Here is a 23,836-nt window from a genome sequence, read left to right as displayed (position 1 = left end):
GAGATGGTGGAGTGGTTAAGTGACTTAACGTAGAAGCTTAACAGATCTCAGTATAGTTCTCTCAGTCTGACATTAACCCCTTCACTCCGGGCCAAAATCTCGCGGGCAGCATTAGCTGCCAGACGTGTGATGTTGCATCATAATACTCGCATTATAAAAAATAAAGTCACCGCTGTATTGCTCATTCTCTCTTTCACCCATGAATTTTGATAACCATAGAAAATATGATGAAGCCAGTTTACAGAGTATGGGGGTCACGCAGGTACAACTACAATAAATATAATCAAGACGCCGACATCGGCATCCTCGCGTACCCACTTGCTCCTCATGACGCCTATGTAGACGTCACCGTATGGAAGTGGTTAAACATATAGCATGATTGGTCCATATCTGCCTTCTCTCTCTCACTTGGGGCTTTCTTTGGAGCAGTCTTGATTTGAACATTTTACTCAAGGCACCTAATAAGTTTCCAGTGCAGTGTCAATTTAGAGACTACCTATTCCTAAGAGTTAAAAGAGAAACCTGTTCTTTATCTGGAATTTATTGAACATTATTTGTCCCTTTTAATGTATTCCTTTGTTTATTTATTTATTTTTCATGTCCAGCAGCACAGACATTATCTCTATTCACTTAATCTCATCACAAGACAGATTTCCTTCATCAAAGTAGTTTTTCTTGATAGATTTTATGACCTGGCTTCACCATTTATGTCACCTCCTGTATACTTGTATGATCTACCTTTACTTGCCAGTGCACAGGCCAGACTTGCAGAAAATTCTGAGGCTGTAAGCACTAAACCTCAATAAATGTAAAGGCATCATCATAGTAATAGGGTTAAGGGAACATTGACTGGAGGTGAAGCTTTATTTCTGACGTTTCGTTAGACGAAACGTCAGGAATAAAGCTTCACCTCCAGTCCATGTTTCTATACAACTTGTTCACATGGATTTTCAGTAATAGGGTTAATTGAAATAGCCATCACCCCTCAGTATGAGATTCTGTCCTCAGTTGAATGAAATAGTGTAATATTAGTCAGAATAAAATCTAAAATAGCCTTATTGTGGTAAAACTGCAACTTTAGAATTTTCACTTTAGGTCACCAGAGAAATATTTCCTTGCTACATATCTGCCAGTTTTTACTGCTGTAGATACTAGAGTATTCTTGCAGAATATTTGAGATAAGTTGAGAGGAACTGTTCCTATGTACTTCTATTGGTTAAACAATAATAGAGTAATAAAGGAGGAACTTGTAATAAAATGGACGTACTCTGAATTCTTGTTGCAGTAGATATGAATTGAAAAATACTATAATTTTCCTTGATAGTTTTACCATTCTACTAGAAATGATCAAGAACAGGGTAGTTTTTGACAGAACTGACATAAAGTACTTTGAATTCTTATGAATCTTGGCCCTTAAAACCAAAGTGCATGGAGAAGTTGCTGCCTCAGCCTTTGTTTCCAATCCATGAGGACTCTATCCTCTACCAGGAATACAAAGGCCTTCGTTTGACCCATTGTCTCTCTGTTTCAGTTTAAAAAAAAAAAAAATCCAACTTATTTGGCATTGGCCACAACGTAAGGTGACTAGGCATGAGATAGGTTGCCTCCTTGCCCCTTTCACTTCCATCAAACTCACCCCATTCACTCCTTCCTGCTTAAACCGTATGAAAATTGCATCACTCACTATTGGATAGTTTAAACTTTTTCAGATGTTTTAGTTGATGTGGTATGTTGTACTTTGTTGGATGAAAACTGTGTTGAAATGTATTGATGATGTGTGCTAGTGTATTTTTGTGTGAATTTGTCAACACTCATGTGTGGATGTGACATGTTGTTTGGGTAGTGAATTCTCATGGTTGTTTTCAACTGATATTCTTCATTAGTATGGATGTAATGCAGCTCATGGTATGTGTGATTTGTCTGTTATTATTTATTTTTATTTTATCTTCTCTCTCTCTCTCTTATCACTTTTCCCTCTGTTATGTATGCTAATACTTCCCTCCTGCCCCCATGTACTTGTTTGCTCTGAGGGCCTCAATGATACTGTGTCTCCCTTTTGGTGCTTCCGTAGGTGCTTCCGGTGTGGGTAAAGGTACTCCTTTCCAAACTCCTCTGCATTGCTGCCTTCACCACCGCACTGTCATATACTTCTGCCAGTGTCCTGTCACATTTTTTCCATAGTCCCACCACACATTAGTATTTATATTATATTATCATGCGAATCCTCCACTGCACTTCTTCTTACTTTCTATTTACACTTATGTTTCCCTGTATTGCCTCCATGTCAGGCCTGCAACAAGTGGGAGGGAGCTTATCAACTTCCACCCCCTACTTCAAACCATGGGGAGATTTTGTCTCCCCATTGACATGAAGTGAAAACTTCCCCTGGTTATTATTTTCTTCCTCTTCCCATATTCTAGTTGCGGGCCTGCTCCACGCACATAATCCTTTAGTTCTGTATTGCATTTATAATTGTTTTCAATGTCATTTTTATTTCTTCCTCTATGTTTCATCTTTTAAGGTTCTGTCTCTCTCTCTCTCTCTCTCTCTCTTTTCTTCTTTCTTTTTTTATATTATTAGATTTAACAGGGTGAGGAAGTTATATACCTGCAAGAGAGAACCAGGACAATAGATTGATTTGTTGGTTCTGACAGGAATAGTGGTAATCAATATTTGTTCGAAATATATATGTTAACAAACAAGTAGCCACCCTCCATTGTTTACAGGGAGGATCTCCTATGTGGGATGGGAGGGCATCATAGTCATGGGAGCAAATTGAAAAAACACCACACATCTTAAAGATGTGAAGAAATATTCTCCTGTGATATGATGATGATGATGATGATGATGATATGGTTTAATGTCAAAAACTCCCTCCTCTCAAAAGGCTAGGACAGTGCTCCTTACATAGGAATTTGTAGTGTGGAATTTAGTGAAATATGCCCTTTGCTGGAGGTAGGGTTCTTCTATAGAGATACATAAACTCCCAGAATAGTGTAGATGATATAGCCAAACTGGAATCACATGATGAATTTGAAATTAGCTATGATAGTTGAAGAGTAAGAGACAAGACTTCATTAGCATAGCACTTTTCCTGTATACTAAAATTGGGTAAATTCAGACACTAGTCTTGGATTTCATATAGTTGATACTGCCTTTCCTCTCAATTCACTGGGAAACAGAATGTTGATTTCACTGAGACAGACATATTTATTTTTATTCGTGGTTTTATATTATTATTTTTTATATTTATATTTATTATATTCATTATAGTTATTATATTCATTATTATTATATTATTATTATTTTTTTTTCCTCTTCCTTTCCTTCCATTACAGTACCTATCATTGGAAGACAGTAATTGGAATGGAAGAATAAGATAAAAGCATACCTAGTAGTTTTTACAGAGCCTCTTAAGCAAAATAGTACTCACTTATTAACTTTTTTTTTTTTTTTTTTTTTTTTCATTATCCCATTGCTTTGTCATTTATACTTTTGTTATAGACATGGATGTTTACTATATTTAAAATGCTAAAGAATGTGATACATTTCTTTTCCCAATAATATCCCATATTTTACAAGTTATGCATTGATGAAGCATCTGCAATTTCTTTAGTTCTAAGAATTCTTACATCTTTGCTGTGCACTACATTGCTCTGTCTTGGCATGCTTTTAGTGGAGTTGTAAAGATGCACTACAGCTATACCAGCTTTCTGTATGCTTAATCCCTTCCCTACTGAAGAGTTGCCATGGAGATGAATAAAATTGCCAAACAGCAACCATAATAAAAGGACAAAATTGTGCCTGATATGGAAGGAGTTAATTAAAATAGGTTTAACCTTTTCCTTACTGAATAGAATAGCTTGGCAGCAATCAAAATGAAAAGATAAATATTGCCCAGTACAGAAGGGGTTAAGCCAGTCTCTGAATACTACTTTTTTAATGTTTTAGAAAATAAGTATGCAAATATATAAGATTTTATGTTTATGTTTGGTAGTATAAAGTTATGATGTCATCTTCAAATATATATTTACCTTGCAGTGTTTACTGGAAATGCTCATTCCTGTTAGCATGTAAATGCTTCTCTGGAGGTATTCTATTTTGTATGAAATAACTTTATATGGGAATAAATTGGTGTTAGTTTGGATTCTTCATTTAATCTCTTTATAATTTATTATATTTATACATCTTTAATGTATTTATATTCTAAGTGTATATTTATATGTATGTACACATATAGATTGTTTTACTCTTTCAGCTTTGATGCCTCTCCATGATTGGAAGTCACCACTTAGCATTATGGGAATAGTTTATGAGACCCTTTAAAAAAAAAGAAATAATAATAATAATAATAATAATAATAATAATAATAATAATTTTCCTCACTGCCTGTAGCCTTTTTTCATACACAGGACCAGTGATAGGTACCCACAAGTAGTGGTCCTGTAAAACAGGTTTCAGGTGGAGTCCTGTCTTCGAAACCTGTCAACCTACTCTTCTTCTAAAGGGGTTGACACTTAGCCTCCAAACCAGGCCCAAGATCTCTGTCAATTTCAACTGTATTTCCTCAATCTTTCTTCAAAAAAATCTGACAACTGACAACTGCTCCTTTCCTCGTAATACTAAAAGCCAGTGACATAGAAATATTTAACACTATTGCAACACAGACAACAGTCCAAAAATTCTTTTCCAGAGAGATATATGGGAGAATTTGAAGACTGTTGCCAGTCAATGCAACAATTATTAGTGATGTCTGACACAATTGGCCGTGTGGTATCCCCATGGTAGGGAAGGGGTAGAAGGAAGGATTATTTTGATATGAGGGATTGGAATTTTAAGGTTACGAATTTAGATAAGAATTGTTTGGTGGTTTATATTGTTATGATGTTATGTTCAGGTGCTCTTTGATGTAAAAGGTGAGAAAAATGGTCTCATCATCTATCCCTCATGTTTTTGGTTTATGGGCTTAGAAACTCAGTTATAATGTAGAAGGTAGTAACTTCCATTTGTCAGGGGAGGCACCAAGGCTGGAAAAATACATGTATGTGTGTGGTGAGGAAAGTGGCTCCATTATCCTTCTACCCTGAAAGTTGGCTACTTCATGAAGGAGAGAGAGAAGATGAGGAGGAAAAGGAGGAGGAGGGATGGAAGGTGGAATAAGATGAAGGGGGAGGAAGAAAAGGGAAGTGGAATGGGACAAAGAGTATGAAAAGATGTAAGGGAAAATGAGGAAGTGGAGTGGAAGTTCTTAAAGGGAAGTATGAAAGAAGTAGAAAGAAAAAATATTTTTGTTTTAGTTTATTTTAGTGAGAGGCTTGAAAATTAGTCTAGCCTTTTCTTTTGGATTTAGGGCAGGATATACCTACCAGCGATGTGTACTCTGGTAGTTCCCTTCTTAGGCAGAGGTGCGTTAGTAAAAAAAAAAAAAATAAATAAATAAATAAATAGATAAATAAATAAATAAATAAATGAATAGAGCATAAGGGGGAAAGGGAGGAAATGAAAGAAATGGAATGAAAGTGTGAGATGAAGAGCTGTGGGTGATGATGGAGTTGTCCCAAAGTTTTGATTAGGCCTTTTTGTAAGAGGACCCAGGAAACTAGATCCACCCATCCCTGATTCTCTGGTTTTGGGGGTTTGATAGATCCGTGAGTGTGCTTAGGCCAACAATGCCTTTTTGGAAAGTTACAATAGGTTGAACGTTTTATGTATTCACACTGTACAGAATCATATGAAAAGTATTTTCATTTACTAGATTTTCATTGGCATGACTTATCTATTTCATGTGTAATTTGCATATATCAATTTTTTAGCCAAGTGTATATGAGATGATATGAAATTATGTTTGCATATTTCTACATTTGTAGATGATTTACATATTTAAAAATATTTTTGTTAATATAGTTATTATTACAAATGCCATGCAAAAGTTAATTCATTGGAGGATATATAGCTTCTAGACACCTCTAGATATTAGTTACTGTATTTGCTTTTTGTATGTAAAAAGTAAATATATTAAACTGGTTAACTTGAATATGATTAGAGCTTTTTATATTGAACTTTTATGAAACAGACTTTCATAATTCATTTGGCATAGATATATATGATATATATATATATAAATATATATATATATATATATTTATATATATATATAAATATATATATATATATATATATAAATGTATATAGATAGTTAAATATATATATATATATATATATATATATATATATATTTTAACAACCACTATTTACTTTAATTCTAAGCCATCAAAGGCCAGCATGCTGAAATTTTAATGTGTTGCTGCCCAGGACTTGAACCCGGCATCCTCATGACAAGTGCAACAGTGACTTTCCAACTAGGCTATCAAAACCCTTGATAGCCTAGTTGGAAAGTCAATATTGCACTTGTCATGAGGATGCCGGGTTTGAGTCCTGGGCAGTACCACATTTCAATTTCAGCATACTGGCCTTTGATGGCGTAGAATTAAAGTGCATTGTGGTTGTTAAAATGTATCTCTAATCACTGGGACCCATTCAGTGTTGTACATATATATATATATATATATATATATATATATATATTTATATAAATATATATATATTTGAATATATATATATAAATATATATATATATATATATGGGATGACTACCTTCCTTATAAGGGTGAAAGGGCCTATTGCTATATGTATGTATGAAATATGTATGGGATGATTTGGGTATATGGAAAGAATGATGAATGAAGACTAACAAAAAGAGTGTGGAATACAGAGATAGATAGGGAGGGAAAGAGCAAAAAATGGGATGGATAGATGGATGGACGGGATGAAGGTGGCCTTAGGCACAAGAGAAATGTCTGTTGAGCACGAAAGGGAGAGAGCAAGAAATAGGTGTGAGTGGAGATGGAAAGTAGTTGTGAATGGATGAGAAATTGTGGTCCAAAGGGATTTCTTCTTATCTACTCTATAAATTCTGGAATGGATGAGTGGGGAGGGTTGCCATGTGATGAAGCAGTGAAGGTAAACCAGCTTTGATCATTGGGCCCTGCTGTGGAGGTGCTATACCTTGCTGCATTGCCTCTGACCTAAGCTGTGGACAGGGGACAGGGATGACCCTTCATCCACGTGGAGCTAAGAGAGAAGGAGCGATGAATGGGTATTGGATGGATGTAGGATGGATAAAAGGTGGATGTATGCCTTGAGTAGCCCATCCTCCTTATAAGCAGGAAAAAAACCTTTTGATATATGTATGTATATATGGTATGTTGAGATCTTTTGTACATTTGTTCTTTTTAATCAGAGAATTTTTTCTATACTTTTTCACATTTTTTAGTTTATATTCATATATATATATATATATATATATATATATATATATATGTATATATATATTCATATATATATATATATATATATATATATATATACAGTGTATATAGACCCAACCACACAGGTTAGCCTGTTCTACTCTTTCTCCCAGTCCTTTTGTAAACTAATCTTCCTTTAAATTAAACAAGATCTCCTGTGCTACATTTTTTTTTTCTGATTTCGACTTCACTCCTGGCAGAGCTGATCCCTAAGCCTGCACAAGCCTGTGATGACCCTCCCCTGTACCTTTGCCTTCGCATGGGCAAGCCTGTTGGGAAGAAGATCCCCAAGTCCACACCCATCATGTCGTACGGCAAGAGGAGAATGCGCCCCGAATATTGGTTCAGCATTCCTCGGCACAGGTGAAGTGGAACTTCATTTTTGTTTTAGATGATGATATATGTGAATGAGAGGAAGTATAGATTTTTATTCTGTTTTAGTATTTAAATGAGTGGCAAGGAAGGTGATTCCTGTCCTTCTGTTCAAATATATGCTGGGAATTATGAAACGCACTTTAAGTAGGGTGGATACCCTTGTCTGGTGTGGTGTGAAGAGGTGCTTTAGCTTAAAAAAGAATTATAGGTTCCCTCCTTGTGAAGTGCAATAAATTCATCACTGCAAGATTTATCTGAAGAGTTGAGGATGGAACTAGTTTTACAACTAAAACTTTAAGATAATGTTCTCTCATCTCATCCTTATAATTTTTCTGTGTTCTTCTTTATAGATGTTACCTCTTCCTTATTCTTCCTCTTCAGTTCTCATCTTTATAAATTTGTATATATATATATATATATATATATATATATATATATATATATATATATATATATATATATATATATATATATATATATATACTATATATACACACACTATATATATATGTGTATATATATATATATATATATATATATATATGTGTATATATATATATATATATATATATATATATATATATATATATATATGAGTAGTTAGGAAGTTTGATTTTAACTTCACAGGACAGACGACCTGTACCACTTCTTCCAACTGTGGGCGCCTGATGTGTATGGGGAACTCAATGAAGAAGAGGTAGTAGCCCGTGATTTCCTTCTAGCAGAGGATGATGCTGACTTGCCAGAGGAGGATGACGAAGAAGATGATGTGCATGAGGGACGAGCCGGGGACCTCAGTGACATCACCAAAGAGTCATGGGATGTAAGTATTGACAGGGGCGAACAGAAAGAGTGAAGGAAAATGAAGAAAGGATGAGAATAAAGGTAGGGTAAGGGATAATGGGAACGAGGGAGAAGGACTGATGAAAAAGGAAAGGGAGAAGGAGATAGAGGAAAGGGAGGAGCATATGACGGGGAAGTAAAGAAGGGGTAAGGGAGAGTAAAAGGGAAAATTTGTAAAAAGGGAAGAGGAAAAAAGACTGTCAAATGTCATCATTGTACTGTGATTTATAGATTTTGTTCTGCTAGTGTGAGGCAATTTTATTTAACCGAGTGGACTTTCAGTGAGTGGGTCTGCCTTTCAGCAGAGTACTGAATAAGATCATTCAGTATCAGCTAGAATCAAATCTGGAAAGATTGTCATCATTTTGAGTTGGGTAAGAGTGAAAAAAAAAAGAAAACTGTGATGATGGAGACAATTTGGATGAGATGGAGGGTACTGGTGAATCTAGAAGGGTTGATTCCTTTATGCATAGTGACAATGATGAATTAGTTGTTGTAGTATTGTGTGTGTTTTTATTTTCTTAGATTACTGTGGTAACCCCCCTCCCAGTAGAAATGGAACACCCAATCCCCCTCCAAATCTGGAAAAGACTATTTGGAAATCAAGGTTACTTGAGGAAAATGATATTAAATTTTCTTGGTGGAAATATTGAGCAAAAATAAATAAATAGATAAATGAATAAGTGAAAAAATCAATACTCTGGCTTGATTACTGGTATTTATGCATTGTGTACATGATCAAAATATTCAGTTGTGTCAGGGTTCCATGCTGTGGTCATGTACATACATGTGATTACACCTTTGCCCGGCTGGTACATTAGTGATATACCTGAAACTAATGAAGTATTATACCTGTATGTGTTGTTGGTCTGATAAACATTTGAGTAGCATGTATAAAGCTTCATTGGCATCAGGATGCTTATCAGAATGGTCGTATGGCCAAGGTGTCAGTATTTTTCTCTAAATACATGTAATCATCAGAGAAAACAGGAGCCAAACTTGTTCAGTCTTTTATTGTACTCATAGGGCATACAGTTTTTTTCTGCTCATAAAGCCATTGGGAAGAAATAGTCACAATTTCAAATTTCAGGTGACACTCTTACAAACATGGTTTTGTTAATAGTAATAAGAAACTCACACATTTGATGAAGTGTTTTCTTGAGTTTGTAATTGTAACTTTTCTTTCCAGTAGCTGTGTTATGTGTGCAAAGGAAATGCAGAGCTCAAATGTACATTAAAAGGTTTTAAAGTTCTTTGTTCTCCTTAGTCACAACACAGGTCTTACATTTTTCTCCTGTGTGCCAAGACTTCATGAAACAATCATGGGTGATCACATCTTCAGGGATATGGACTCATATTTCTTTAGAAAATTTTATGTAAGATTAAGATGCACAGATGATTGATCTATTTTTAGGACAAATACGATTTATGAAATTGGTATCGAATTTAGCATGACAATAAGTTTATTTAGAATACAATTTTTCAGTTCTTGGTGGTAATTATAAGAAAATCTGTCGCTTACCTTGTCAGAGCACCAAGTATTCTTCAGTGTTGCCCTTGTAGATTCTATCAAAGCTCTCCCATTATTTTGAGTTATTCTCAATTGATTTGGATTTTGTTTCCATTTACTTTATCTACAGTCATCACTTTGCCTTCTCATATACCCCTGGGTAGTGTGAGTGATCCCTTTACATTATAACATGTATGAAAAATCCTGTAGTCCATGTTTTTGAGTCTGCCAGATACTGCATTGATCTTAGAGCTTTTTCGTCCTGCAGTATTGTTATGAGTTGTCTCACTATTGTGCTTTGATTTTTCTCCTGGATTTGCATGTTGTTATCTCAAATTTGTGTTATGTCTTGTCACTTATCTTATGATTTTTATTTTACCAAGTCTCTTCCGACACATTATCCCAAGAACTACAAAATTTTTCATATGATAATCATTGAAGTGATGTCTTCATATAATGACAACCTCTCTTTCTCTCTCTCTCTCTCTCTCTCTCTCTCTCTCTCTCTCTCTCTCTTTCTCTCTCTCTTTCATATGAAAACTGTTTGTCTGGTTCTATTTGACAATGGTGATATTTCTGATACATTTCATTCAGTCATATTTTTTCAGATTTCCAGAAAAGACTTTGGTTTCTTGCACTTTTATAAAAGGCATACTTCAAATCAAGTGCTTATATGCATGCATATATGTGTGTGTGTGAATATGTACAAATGTATAGATAGTTGAATGTATACTTATATATGTATACAGTACATTTACTTTTATCAGAATTAGATTTTTTTATATATTATTATTTTTTAATGTTTTTATTTTTTGACCTACATTGTGAGGAAGCCTGCTTTTTTGGGCAGAGAGAAGTAGGAAGCAATGAAATTTTTTTTTTTTTACCTTACCAGAAGCAGAAGATTTAGCTCAAATACCAGACATCAGTTTCAAGTCATTTTATATTTTTCATGAAAGTAGCAGTTGCCGACAAGACTGACGATTTAAACACCATATGAGGACAGAGCCTTTATTTGTACGACGTTTCGCTTATTACAGCTTTTTCAAGTACAAGTTGAGATACATATGCTTGAGATTAAATAAGGGGAAAGGAGGGAATGGAGAGAGAAAAAAGTAGGTGTCCAATCCACCTTCTCCTCCTCCTCTCCTCCTCCTCCTCCTCCTCCTCCTCCTCCTCCTCCTCCTCCTCCTCCTCCTCTTCCTTCCCCCTACTTCTTTTCTCTCCCCATTCCCTCCTTTCCCCTTATTTAATCTCAAGCATATGTATCTCAACTTGTACTTGAAAAAGCTGTAATAAGCGAAACGTTGTACAAATAAAGGCTCTGTCCTCATATGGTGTTTAATTCATATAATTGTACTACCAGCATTTACATTTTTTCACCTATAGCTTCTCTTCCTGTGAAGGGTGACTCTCCCTGGTAGTTCTGTCTAGCTCTCAAATCCAAAGGAATAGAGAAAGGTTGTACTGGTATCACCTCCCTACCTCAACTACCCCACCTATTCTTCTCACTCCCTCATTCTCCCTGTACACATTCAGATCACTAAACAAGCCCTTCAAGACACACAACAAGGAAATACAGAATACACAGAAGATCTAGAAATGACTGAAGTCATGAACAATCACTTCAAGTCGGTTTTCTATAGAGAAAAAGTACAGCATTGGGACGAAAGAAGTGAAATGCCATCTCCCCCCATGAGGGAAATAATAATAACACAAAAAGAAATAATGGAGCAATTAACAAACCTTGACATTAGGAAATCACACGGCCTGGACGGAATTGCAAACTGGATACTAAAAGAATGCAAAGAAGAACTAATGGACAAAATATACAACATAATAAGTTGCTCACTCAAAGAAGGAAAAATACCAAAGGACTGGAAAAATGCCAACATTGTACCAATATATAAAGGAGGAAACAAGGAAGAACCAACTAATTACAGACCAGTCTCACTAACAAGCACTGTAGCCAAAATTTGTGAGAAAATTATCAAGAATAGATGGGTAAAACACCTGGAAGAAAACAATATAATAAACCCAAGACAATTTGGATTCAGACAGGGAAGATCATGTACCACAAATTTAATCTGTTTTTACTCAAGACTAATAGATATAATACAAGAAAGGGATGGATGGGCTGATTGTGCTTTCCTAGACTTACAAAAAGCCTTCAACAAAGTACCACACAAAAAATAATGTAAAAAATTGGAAAATATAGGAGGGTTACAAGGCAATCTACTAAACTGGATGGAGGATTTCCTACATGATAGAAAAATGAGACTAGTACTCAGAGAAAAGTATTAAGGTTGGAAGGAGGTGATTAGTGGAGTCCTGGAAGGATTTGTATTGACTCCAATAATGTTAGCTATTTATATGAATGACATGGATAATGATGTGGAATGTTACATGAGCTTTTTTGTAGATGATGCTAAATTATATAGGAAATTGAAAACCGAAATGGACTGCGAATCACTACAGAGAGACCTAAACAAGATTTCGAAATAAAGTCAGAAATGGGAAGTGGACTTCAACATTAAGAAATGTAGCATAATGGAGTTCAAAAGAATTAAAAAAACGAATATCAGGACAATATACAATTGAAACTAAGGAGGGAAAGAACTTTGGATCTGAAAAAGACCTGGGAGTAATTATTTCAAATGACTTGTCCTATGATAAACAAATATACAAAATTGTTGGAGAATCCTATAACTTGCTAAGATCAATAAAAGTGGCATTTACCTATTTGGACAAAGAAATTATTAACAAAATATTAGTCACATTAATAAGGCCTAGACTGGAGTATGCTGTGACATTATGGTCACTGAGTACCAAAAAGAATATAAAGAAAATTGAAAGAATCCAGAGAGCAACCACAAAAATGGCCCCTGCACTTTCAAACTTGTCATATGAAGAGAGACTAGCTAAATTGAAGTTACTGACTTTGGAACACAGAAGAGAGAGAGGTGACCTATTGACCATCTATAGAATCATGAAAGGCACAGAAATACTTGATAGAGAGGACTTACTAAATTGGGACAAGAGAAACACAAGAGGTCATGGAAAGAAACTCAGTCGATGTGTTATAGAAGAGATCTGAAGAAAAACAGTTTTCCACACAGAGTGGTGGACACTTGGAACAAACTGGAGGAAACAATAGTGTGTGCAAAAACCATACACGAATTTAAGAGCAAACTAGACACTGCGAGATACAAAGACAGGACACCACAAGCATAGCTCCCCTTCCAGTAAGATACAACTAGGTAAATACACTGCTAAATTCAGTACTCCAAAACAAGAACCGCCAGACATAAATTCCACAGAAAAAAACCCTTGAACACCTGATAAGAACCACACTGGCATGCTGTGCTCCAGACACTATCCAACATTAAAACTACCAACATAGAATAGGCTTGGCCACAGGTTCAAACTGCCCAGGATGTAGCCATCACACAGAACAACTCATATTACAGTGCCACAGACTAATAATCTCTAGACAGCAACAGAATATATCTTCCCTTAGTGACTTATAATCCCACCTAGAGGCTGCCCGTTACCTGAAGGCCACAGGTCATCTGCAAGGGAGACCTGGGACAATAGATTGATTGGTTGATTGTCCCTATCATTGGTTCATGTAATGACACATAACTCACTTGAACAAATGTGGTCAATTCAGATACCTCGAGGTCTCTTAATCCAACACGCTAACTGCCACTTGTGTGGACGTTTGGACCCAGGACATAAATCCATTTCAGGAATTGCCCCAGGACATAGAACATCATCAATTCCCGAAGTGACTCTATGTCCTTGGCCAAATGTCTGCACAAGTGGCGGTTGGCAAGTGTTTGATTAAGAGACCTAGGTGTAGTGACACACCTGTGTTTAGCAGGTGTACTCATTTCAGATTCCATAACTTCTGAACTCTGGTAAAAAAAATAAAATAATTCTTCCATTCCTCAGGAGCTACAGAAAGTTTGCTCCTCACAGTAGGGGGAAAATGACCAGAATCAAAACAAAATGTTCACTGTATTCAATGGAAATGTATATACTTATGCACACTTGCACATAAACTTTTTTTTTTTTTCATTTGTTATTTTGGAATTGCAATAGTTCACAGAGCATGAAGTAGATAATGGTAGACATTTTATGGTTTACTAATTACTTCTCTTATTTCCAGCTATTCAGCAGAAGATAATAGTGTTGTAAGATTAGATGCCAATGATTTTGTCTACTCTTATCTCTTGGAATTTTTCTCCTCAGCTGAGTATTAGCTAAGGTTTAGGGTCTAGTTATAGTTTGCTTTGTTAAATACACAAGTTGCTTGCTTTTTATATTCTATCTTTGCCAAGTGGGGATGTCTTACTGGAAAATGACAGTATTCCTCTTAAACATAACCACATACTTCAAGGCAAATTAAAGCTAATGCATCTTGGTAGGAGACATGCTGGAAGGAATTCAGATTAGTGTGGAAATTTTTAGATATATTATTCTGACACTTCCAAAGCACAAGGCAGGACATTCTGAAGATAAACATAGGTAGTAGGGTAGGACTTACAGGAATGTGACTGGACCAGTGGTGGAAAGGGTGTTTAGGAACCATAGATGTGCTAAGGCTCCTGTAGCTTTGGATAGTGAGTAAATATTTGATTGAGCACCTACTCCCACCTATTTGCCATTTCCCATGCTTGTGTAGCGGAATCTTCCAGAAGATGAGGTTGCTAGTCTCGCTCTTCCTCTCCCTTTTAACCATCCCTTATGATACACAGGAAATACTTGGATAGTATTCTAATTGGCCCTTACCCTAGACTAAATTTATTTATTCATATTATTCATTTGTTTATTTATTTGAATTTTTATTTGTTAAATTTCAGGGTAGTTTTAAGCCCATATGCACAAGTTATGATGATTACATTTTATTATGTGATAAAATTAAATAATGATAGGTGTAGGACATATACATTTTAGTCAAACTTGATTCTGTTCAGATTATTTACTAGCACACAAAGTAGAAAATTAAAAATTAAGAGAATGCTATTCCCTCCCATGATCTATTTCCACCACTGGACTGGAGCACACTTTCACAAAATGAGACACACTAGAAAGGGAGGGATGTCAAGAGACACACAGGGACTCACTGGAAAGTAACTGAGCATGGTGCCAAAGGACAGGAAACATGGGACAGAGAGAAGGATAGCTTAAGGAGCCATATGGGAAGAAGCAGTGAAAGAAGAGAGAACAGTTTTGGGAGCCATGATAACGAAAATGAATATTGGCAATGCAAGAATGCGTGCTGGAGCTATTTGGAGTGTCCAAGGCATATGTATTTTTTCCAAATTTCTAAAATCTATACACTGATATATAATCTGTGTTGCAATTATTAAATTTAGTATAACCATAGACGACCCCATTAGAATAATTCTGATTAAGAGTTAATGAAATTTAGTCTATAAGATGTCCAAGACTAATCATTTAATTTATTATAACCAAAATTTCTTTCCAAAATTCCCCCCTCCCCCTTACCCACCCCAACCACTTTCCCACCTTTGGTAAGAACCCACCCCTCCCCAGGCCATCAGTAATGTCATTCTTTTTTTGATCCCTTCGCCTTGGACCATGCGTGCTCATGTGCGTACGTTCACATCTGCTAACTGCCAACAACGTTCACCAACTTGGGATATGATCTGCATACATTTGTGCGGTGTTGTGGCTGCCTGTGTGTGTTCATGGGTCGGTACTCGAATACACTCGCACCAACATCACACTGATGCCCCTTAATGGGTAATTCTTCAACACAATGACACGTTGCCCTCACATATCCACATGGATTGGTGCAATGTCATCCATGAACTCACATGTGCTGCCCACCCATGTATGCACTTGATCTGCTGATGTATACACATCATGTTCCTCACATGTGTGTGTATACAGCGCATCAAGGCCCCATACGCCAAGCTGTACTCACTCGTCAAGACCCAGATGACGCTTTCCACCGAATCCGAGCACAACGAGGTGGGAATCTGTCAAGTCATAGTGTCATGTCACTGCCATAGTAAACTGTACTGCCATGGCACTCTGTCATATTGCACCACCATGTCATGTCATGCCATTGTGTTCGTCATAATCTAGTGCACTGCCATTGAGTAATGTACCACACACATTTCATGTCATCACACCCTGTCATACTGCTGTAGCCTGTTGTTGTAGGACAGCTGAACTTAGAATTAGCTCAGGTGCAAGGAGACAGACCTGCTTGCTCTCCATGACCCACATTAAACACCAGACACCTGTAGATCCACAAGTTTGACTTGGTTTGTTTGGGAATTAGAGCTATTCAATAGAAGCAAGCCTGCAGTAACCCTTTACTGGGCAGAGGTCACCCACCTCCTCCCTCCACAGAACTCATTTATCTGGTAACAGCCAGAAGCTAATCAGTACAGTACAGCCACACTACCTAATAAGAAGTTAAATAAAACTAGATTTAATTCTGTACTAGGTAGAAGACACAACAGAGTGAAATTGGCGACAACCAGATAAAAAAAAAACGTAGAGCCATACTGCCCTGTAGAGTTATAGATACAAGTCAGTGTTTGTATACTGAGTAACTATACAAGAATGCATACATATGTATACTTAGTACTGTGTAATGATTATGCGCACATAGATACTTTGTATAGAAGTAAATGTGGTATGTGTGTTTATGATTTGTGTATACATAGGTATATATGCATGTTTATGAATATGTATACATAGGTATATATTCGTATTTATGATATGTAGTATATATATATATATATATATATATATATATATATATATAAATTTTCAGCAGTGTCATATTTTCTGTGATGTTTTCCACATCTGCTTTGCAAATAAGTGGATAAGGAAAGGGGGGGTAACTGTATGGTGAAGCAGTGGGGATAAACCAACCTCAATTGTTGAGCTCTACTGTGAAGGAACTGTGCTGTGCTGCACTGCAGTTAACTCAGCTCGTATGGTGTAGGGCAAAGTGTTCCTTCATGGCCAAAGAGCTCAGATGGGAGGGAGGGATGAATGGATCTTATGGTTTTGGTGTGGGTTTTGACTTTTTATTTTTGATTTTGAATCTCCTTTACAAGGTGATTGTGGCTCTTTTATATGTATGATGTCTGCTGGCAGTGTAATTAGAAGCTAAGTTGTGGGTTCGAATCCTGCACTTCTCTGATTCCCAGCAGCGAGTGTTACCTGCCCAGCAGTCCAAACACATTTGGCAAAGGTGATGGCTTCAAATGCAGCTATGCACACTCTGGCATAAGCTGCTTATCACCACCCTATATATATGATGCCTTTAATTTTCTTCATGGATAATAGTAAATCAACCACCATTAAAGATATATCTCGTAATTCTTCAACCAGAAAAGGGAGGGGGGGGGGAATGGCATTACCTTTTTCACCCCTTTTAGTGGGCGAATAACACGAAAAAGACAAATTAGAATTTTATACTATTAACCAAATTATGATTAAAGTCCTTCATTTCTATAATATACATATCTCTCTTCCTCAGTTTGCTTATATTCAGCCTCATTCCCCAATTATTCCAGTTTCTCTTCTTCATGTCTTCTTCTTCTGCTTCTTCTTCTTCTTCTTCTTCTTCTTCAGGGCTGCTTCTGACCTTTTTTCCCTTCACTCTTGTTACATATTATTTCTTTGCTATTCTACGATCCTTCAAGAGGACCAACAATAGGTATCTGTATAAGGTGGCCCTGTGAAGAGGACGTTAGAGAATGTCATTTCCCTGCTGCCCATCTTCAGAACCCATCAACATCCTCACTTTCACATGGAAGTACAACCCCAAGGACATGACATTCAATCTCCAGACTGAGCCGTAGATTACTCCATCAACACTTATCATATTTCCTCCATCTTTTCACACAAGGAGAGCTGACAACTGGAAACTGTTCCCATTCTCCTAATGTAAACTGGTGGCATGGAAACATTCCCATGCTAATGCAATGCAGACACCACTCCAGAGTTTCACCCCAGATAGATCCATGGGAGAGCTGGCTGGAGGACTTACCAGATGTTGTTGGACTGTCGGCTTCTAGTCACTGAAACTAGGCAACAATTATGATTATTACCCTCCCCATTCATTTCTTTCCACATCTCCAAATCAATCCAGCAAGGCTACATCAGTGGTTTGCTTTACATTCATGGTATTCTGTGAGAGAGAAATGGTTGGGTGCACTATGTATACTTGGACTTGGAAAAGTCTTTGACAAGTACAACAATCAAAGGAAAGTACTCAGAGTGTCTGTATTGTAATGAAATGAAAAAGGAATATATTTATGTAATCAGCTTGTAGAAGTGGGCAGGGAAGGGGAGCAGTCACCTGTTGTTAGCTCTCCGTGTGTAGAACAGTAGAGGAAAAACAGTTGAGAGAGAGAGATCTTGGACCCAGTTCGAAGACAGAGTACCAACCCACTGTTGTTGCACCTCCAGATGAAGGTAAGGATATTGATGGGTTTTGAAAATGGGCAATAGAGAGATGATTCTCTTCGATGTCTGTCCTGCAGAACCACCACTTGCAGGTATCATCATTTGCAGTAAAGTGATTGGCAAATCCAATTTCACAATACAGTACAAGTTCAATGAAATAAGTTAATTCAGCTCAGCCCAAAAGATAATTAAAAACATAATAGATGTTCTCTCTCATCAGTTAATCCGTGCATAATATCTGCCCTAGTGTGGTGGCATTGGTTGGTGTGGAAAAACATTCATATAATTGATATACAGTATATTGATAACATTATAAGTGGAAATTAGAAGAAAAATTGAAAATAAAATGCTATCACCAAATGGTTGACTCTTCGTGTCTAAATCTTGAACTTATTTTCATACAAACTGGAGTAAATTAAAGAACAATAACAATGATAGTAATAACAGTGATGCTAGTAGTAGTAATAATGTTAATAATAATAATAGCAATGATAATAATTAATAATAATGTTTGATAAAAATAAACGCAAATTAGATGAGGTAGGCATGTAAATATATAATTTTGGTTGGTCATGCCAGTGTACATCTGCAGCCATGTAAGATTTAGGTGACGTTCTATGAAAATGCTCCAAAGTTTTGCAGATATATTGTTCACGTTATTGTTATGATATAAGCCTTTTTTTGTACAAACTCTCTCTAATTATGGTCCAAAAATTTGATCAGACAAGGCAATTATGTGTAAAATTCACACCTAATTTTGCAGACACACTGGCACAGATATGGTGAAATGAACATACACTTTTACAAAAGTTATCAAAGTTTCTGAAAGTTAATTTCAGACAGTGTTCAATCAAGACAATGTGGAAAATAGAGGACAAATATGACTGAGGGTCAGGGGCATCCAAAGGGAGGGGTGAGAGTCACAAGAGGGAGCAGTTCAGCCTTTCATCCTTTGAAAATTTTGTGTTTGTATCACTAGATACAAATGAGGCGGGGGGGCAGGAGATGATATTTTGACACAGCCCATCTTTTCTGCATGAGGGGACGGAGAGGGGGGAGGGGTTGCCAAATAAATGAAGCAGCCTTGCTGTGAATGTGCTCTGTCTTGCTACATTGCTTCTGACCCACAGCAGTGGGCGAGATGCAGGGATGACCCATCATCCAGGAGGAGCCAAGAAAAGAGGGAGGGAGGGAGCGGTGATGAATAAGAGTGGAGTATGTGGGGATGAAATGGGTGAGAGTGGATATATGCCTTTGACTTTGGCTACCTCCCTTGTAAGGGGGGAAAAAGCCATTGGTGTATGTATGTATGTATCACTAGATAAAAATAGATAAACAAATAGGGGAATAAAAGTATTGTAATATTTGCGTGATGTTACATGACATGACTGCCATTGATGATGTAGAGAAATTCTTCATTTCTCAAGAGTTCTTTAAGGAGGAAGATGACACCTTCCCACAGCCCAAAGACCAGGTTGCCATGACTGAGTGACACACTGTGGGGAGGTTCTCACATTAGTTAAGCTCCCCATGGACTACCCACTGTCTGCTGCTTTCTCATGTTGCTGAGTGAAGCAGCTGAGTATTAGGGAATCTTGAGTACACTCAAGGTTCTATATCTAATATATATCAATGCGTGATGTATTATGAATAAATTCCAAAAAGCCCGGGTATCAAAAGTGAAAATATGAATATGGTAGGAATAATCCAAGCTTTAGATAGTCAGTACTTAAAAAAATACTTCATGTAACTCTGCATTTGTTAAATGGGGTAAGACTTGTGTATGTGTACAAACACACATACACACTTATAGTTGTCTGTCAACATTGATGATGACATTCTCTTCTTTCCATCTAGAATCTAGATCCTTTATCATGTTTAGGTTAGGATTCAAAAAAGAGAAGGAGAGAGTTTGTGCTATGAAGAGATTAAGGTGAAGGAAGGGTTGCACAGTTCCACCAGCCTCACCATCTTCTGCGGTAGTCCATATGTCGCTCCCGCAATTCTACTAATATATCTGTCAGGTGACAGATTCTCTTTTATCAACACTCTCAAGTATTTTTCCTCTTTTGCTTTCAAAATTGCTTTCTTCCTCTGCCAATTCTGGTATAGTCATTCCTAGCTTGTTTGTAAGTTTCTTTTGTTTTATTCCTTCTCTTCTTTCTCTATTTTCCCCAAACCACATCTCTGGCCTTTTTTTTGCAATCTCACAATTTTTTAAACCAGTCCATTTTTTTTCCTTTTTCCTTTCTCTAGTCTTTGGCACATGTTTGTTCACTCCTAGGTAGTAAATGTCAAGAAAGATTTCCCATTTCCTCCTTATTCCTGTGGTAGTCATGAATTCCTCCCAATTTGTTTCTTCAAAGAATTTTTTCAACCCTTAACCACTTCCATACAGTGACGCCTACGTAGGCAGCATGAGGAGCAAGTGGGTACTCGATGATGCCGACGTCGCCATCTTGATTATATTTATTGTAGTCGTACCTACGTAACTTTCATTCTCTCTAAACTGGCTTCATCATATTTTCTATAGTTATCAAAATACACGGGTGAAAGAGAACGAACGATTGAGCACTGACTTTATTTTTTATAATGCGATTATTATGACGCAACATCGCATGTCGGGCAGCTAATGCTGCTTTCCTATAATTGAGTCTCCCTTGCCTGTGTGATTCATTCCTTGACTCTATTTTCTCATCCTCCAGCAGAAATTCTATTGTAACATGATCACTTTTTCCTATTGGGCAAGGATAGTTTAAGGAACTGATGATGTCTGGCTCTTTTATTAGTAACAAATTTAATTTTATGTGAGTGTCATCTCTTACCCGGGTCACTTCTTTTACCCACTGAGTCATTGCTATACTCAACAGAGTATTTCCCCAGGAATCTGCTTTGCCACTTGCTTCTTAGTCCTCCCAGTTGACCTCACCACAATTAAGATCTTCAGTAAGGACTATGTTACTACTTTCTTCAATATTTTTCTTTAGGAAAAGAGCTGTATCCATTAACATTTCTTGATACAGACACTCCTCTACTTACGCTCATTCGTTTTACGTTTTTTCGATTTTACATTTGAACTGACTGTAATTTTTTTTTTTTTTTTTTATGAATTTTTTAGTTTAGCGCGCTCTCCGTAGTTCAAACGATACTTACACATGACGCTGCGTCCATTGTTTACATGGCAAAAACGACAGACTGAACGTGCCTTGCCTCCTCCTCCACCATCTTAATTTATGTTGCTTGAATTTAATTTATTTGAAATTAATGTTATCATTTTACAATGTTATGTGTATAATTAATGATTTAGGGGTGTTTTATAAGATACGGTAATAGAATGTACGGATGTATGGTACAGTAACAACTTACGTTCATTTTCAACTTACGTTCGACCGTTCGGAACGTAACTAAAATGTAAGTTGAGGAGCGTCTGTATTCAGATTTTTTTTTTTTTTTTTTTTCTCTTATCCCCTGCTCATTTGATTTCTCCAGAGCATGTAATCTAGCTTCATATGAGAAAATTAAATCTAAATCTTTCCAACTCTGTAATAATTTCACTTACCTCCATGGCAAAATATCTGACTTGAGACTTATATTTTTTTTTCTGTATTTCATTGATTAATTTTTCCAATGGACTTACCTTTTTGGGTGTGAAGCCTTCAAAATTATTCATTATTAGTGCAGATATACCAATGAAAGACAATAGTTTGTGATTTAAACAAACTAAAAATTAAATTTGATCATGTGTTTTCTATCGTGAGCGACTTCATACTATAGACGAAGGTTACTATTTTCCTTTTCTCTCTTCCAAAAGTTTAAACCAGCAACATTTTGGCTCTACCGTGATCCTATATATCTTTGCTTTCCATCTATCTATTCCATTTGCAATTATTTTAATCTGACTTTGCCTGATAGACAAATCTTGTGTGCTGATTTGTGTCACTGTCATCGCATCATGATGAAAATTTTTCCTTTTCTGACTCTATTCTAAAGTTGGAACCAACAATGTTTTGCTCCTGTTGTGACTCTAAAATAGTGTTGCTTCCCCCTGCTCACTAAATTAGTAAATATATCCTCACTTTGCCTGTTAAAGACAATTCGATATCCTCACTTTGCCTGTTACAGACAATTCGTGGAGCGTTGAGTCGCTGTATGTATGTATATATATATATATATATATATATATATATATATATATTTATATATATATATATATATATATATATTACATACACACACACACACACAATTTATGGCACAGTTAGTAGAGTTCCCGGCTGCCAATATGGAGGTCCGAGTTCGAATCCCACCCAGGGCTGAAATCATTTCAGTATTGCTGCACTGTGGGTTGTTACTCCATCTCTTGTGGGTGGGGAGTTGGGTGTGTGTGTGTGTTTAAGGTCAGCATTACCCATAGATCAGTCATTTATGAGCTTTGAGCTCTTCCGGGAGGAAAATAGCTGTCGATCACATGTCCAACACATGGTCCAAGACCATGGTTAATCACACACACACACACATATATAACTAAATTTTTAATGACTGCATTTTGAATATGCTTTGTAAGCATGATTACGAAATTTCTTTTTCAGTCAGGCTCAAGGCACGGTATCAGGGTCATGTTTTTCATATTTCACTAAATCATGTGTTTATGCTTTTGCTGTCACGTATGCTGCCTATCCATTCCACTGCTACCAGGAAGTTGTGTTGCGTATTTTGTTTATTGCAATTGGTTTTGTTATGAAAATTATGAATTATATGACAAAATTATGATGAAATTATATGTACGTTGATGATATCTGCAATCGGTATTTTTCAAAGAATACGCAAAGGAATACCAGATACAGTGTAAACTTGTAACCCCTCCTTACAAGGACAGACTTGATCAATTTTGTTATGCCAAGACTTTTTTTCCAACTGGAACGAATTCCAGTGAAGACCCACATCAACCTTTAGAATAGAGGAATGTAGGGGTCTGGTTTAGCCAAAGAAAAATAGATAAATCCACCAGTGTGCTGAAAGAGTTAAGTCTTAGTAATCTTATATATATATATATATATATATATATATATTTTTTTTTTTTTTTTTTTTTTTTTTTTTTTTTTAACCCACATACACAGACACACATGTGCTTATTTAATGCTTGATGGTGCAGTGATAGTATTCACAGCTGCTACTCCAGTGGTCCAAGTTCAAATCACACCCAGGTCTGAAATAATATCGATATTGCTGTGCGGCAAACCTGTACTCCAAATCTCATGGGCAAAGAGTTGGA

General features: G+C 36.4%; 1 protein-coding gene across 21 annotated transcripts in view; it reads left to right on the top strand.

The window, feature by feature from the left end:
• Window positions 1-23,836, top strand: part of mtd (TLD domain-containing protein mustard) — a 429,051-nt gene that overhangs the window by 370,086 nt on the left and 35,129 nt on the right. For 18 of the 21 annotated variants that reach the window (XM_076202235.1, XM_076202215.1, XM_076202220.1 and 15 more), the window contains 2 exons: window positions 7,568-7,730; window positions 8,370-8,565. In XM_076202235.1, coding sequence (XP_076058350.1) covers window positions 7,568-7,730; window positions 8,370-8,565 — 359 coding nt within the window. Of the gene's footprint in view, window positions 1-2,071; window positions 2,093-7,567; window positions 7,731-8,369; window positions 8,566-16,020; window positions 16,102-23,836 lie in introns of all 21 variants that reach the window. The other 3 variants (XM_076202231.1, XM_076202230.1, XM_076202217.1) reach the window with 2 other exon arrangements.

This window comes from Oratosquilla oratoria, chromosome 18, assembly GCF_046742065.1.
Source record: "Oratosquilla oratoria isolate Oo_2021 chromosome 18, ASM4674206v1, whole genome shotgun sequence".
In the NCBI taxonomy this organism is placed as follows: Eukaryota; Metazoa; Arthropoda; class Malacostraca; order Stomatopoda; family Squillidae; genus Oratosquilla; species Oratosquilla oratoria.
Note: the sequence above shows the minus strand (reverse complement) of the source record. Positions and strands in the feature narration are given on the sequence as shown.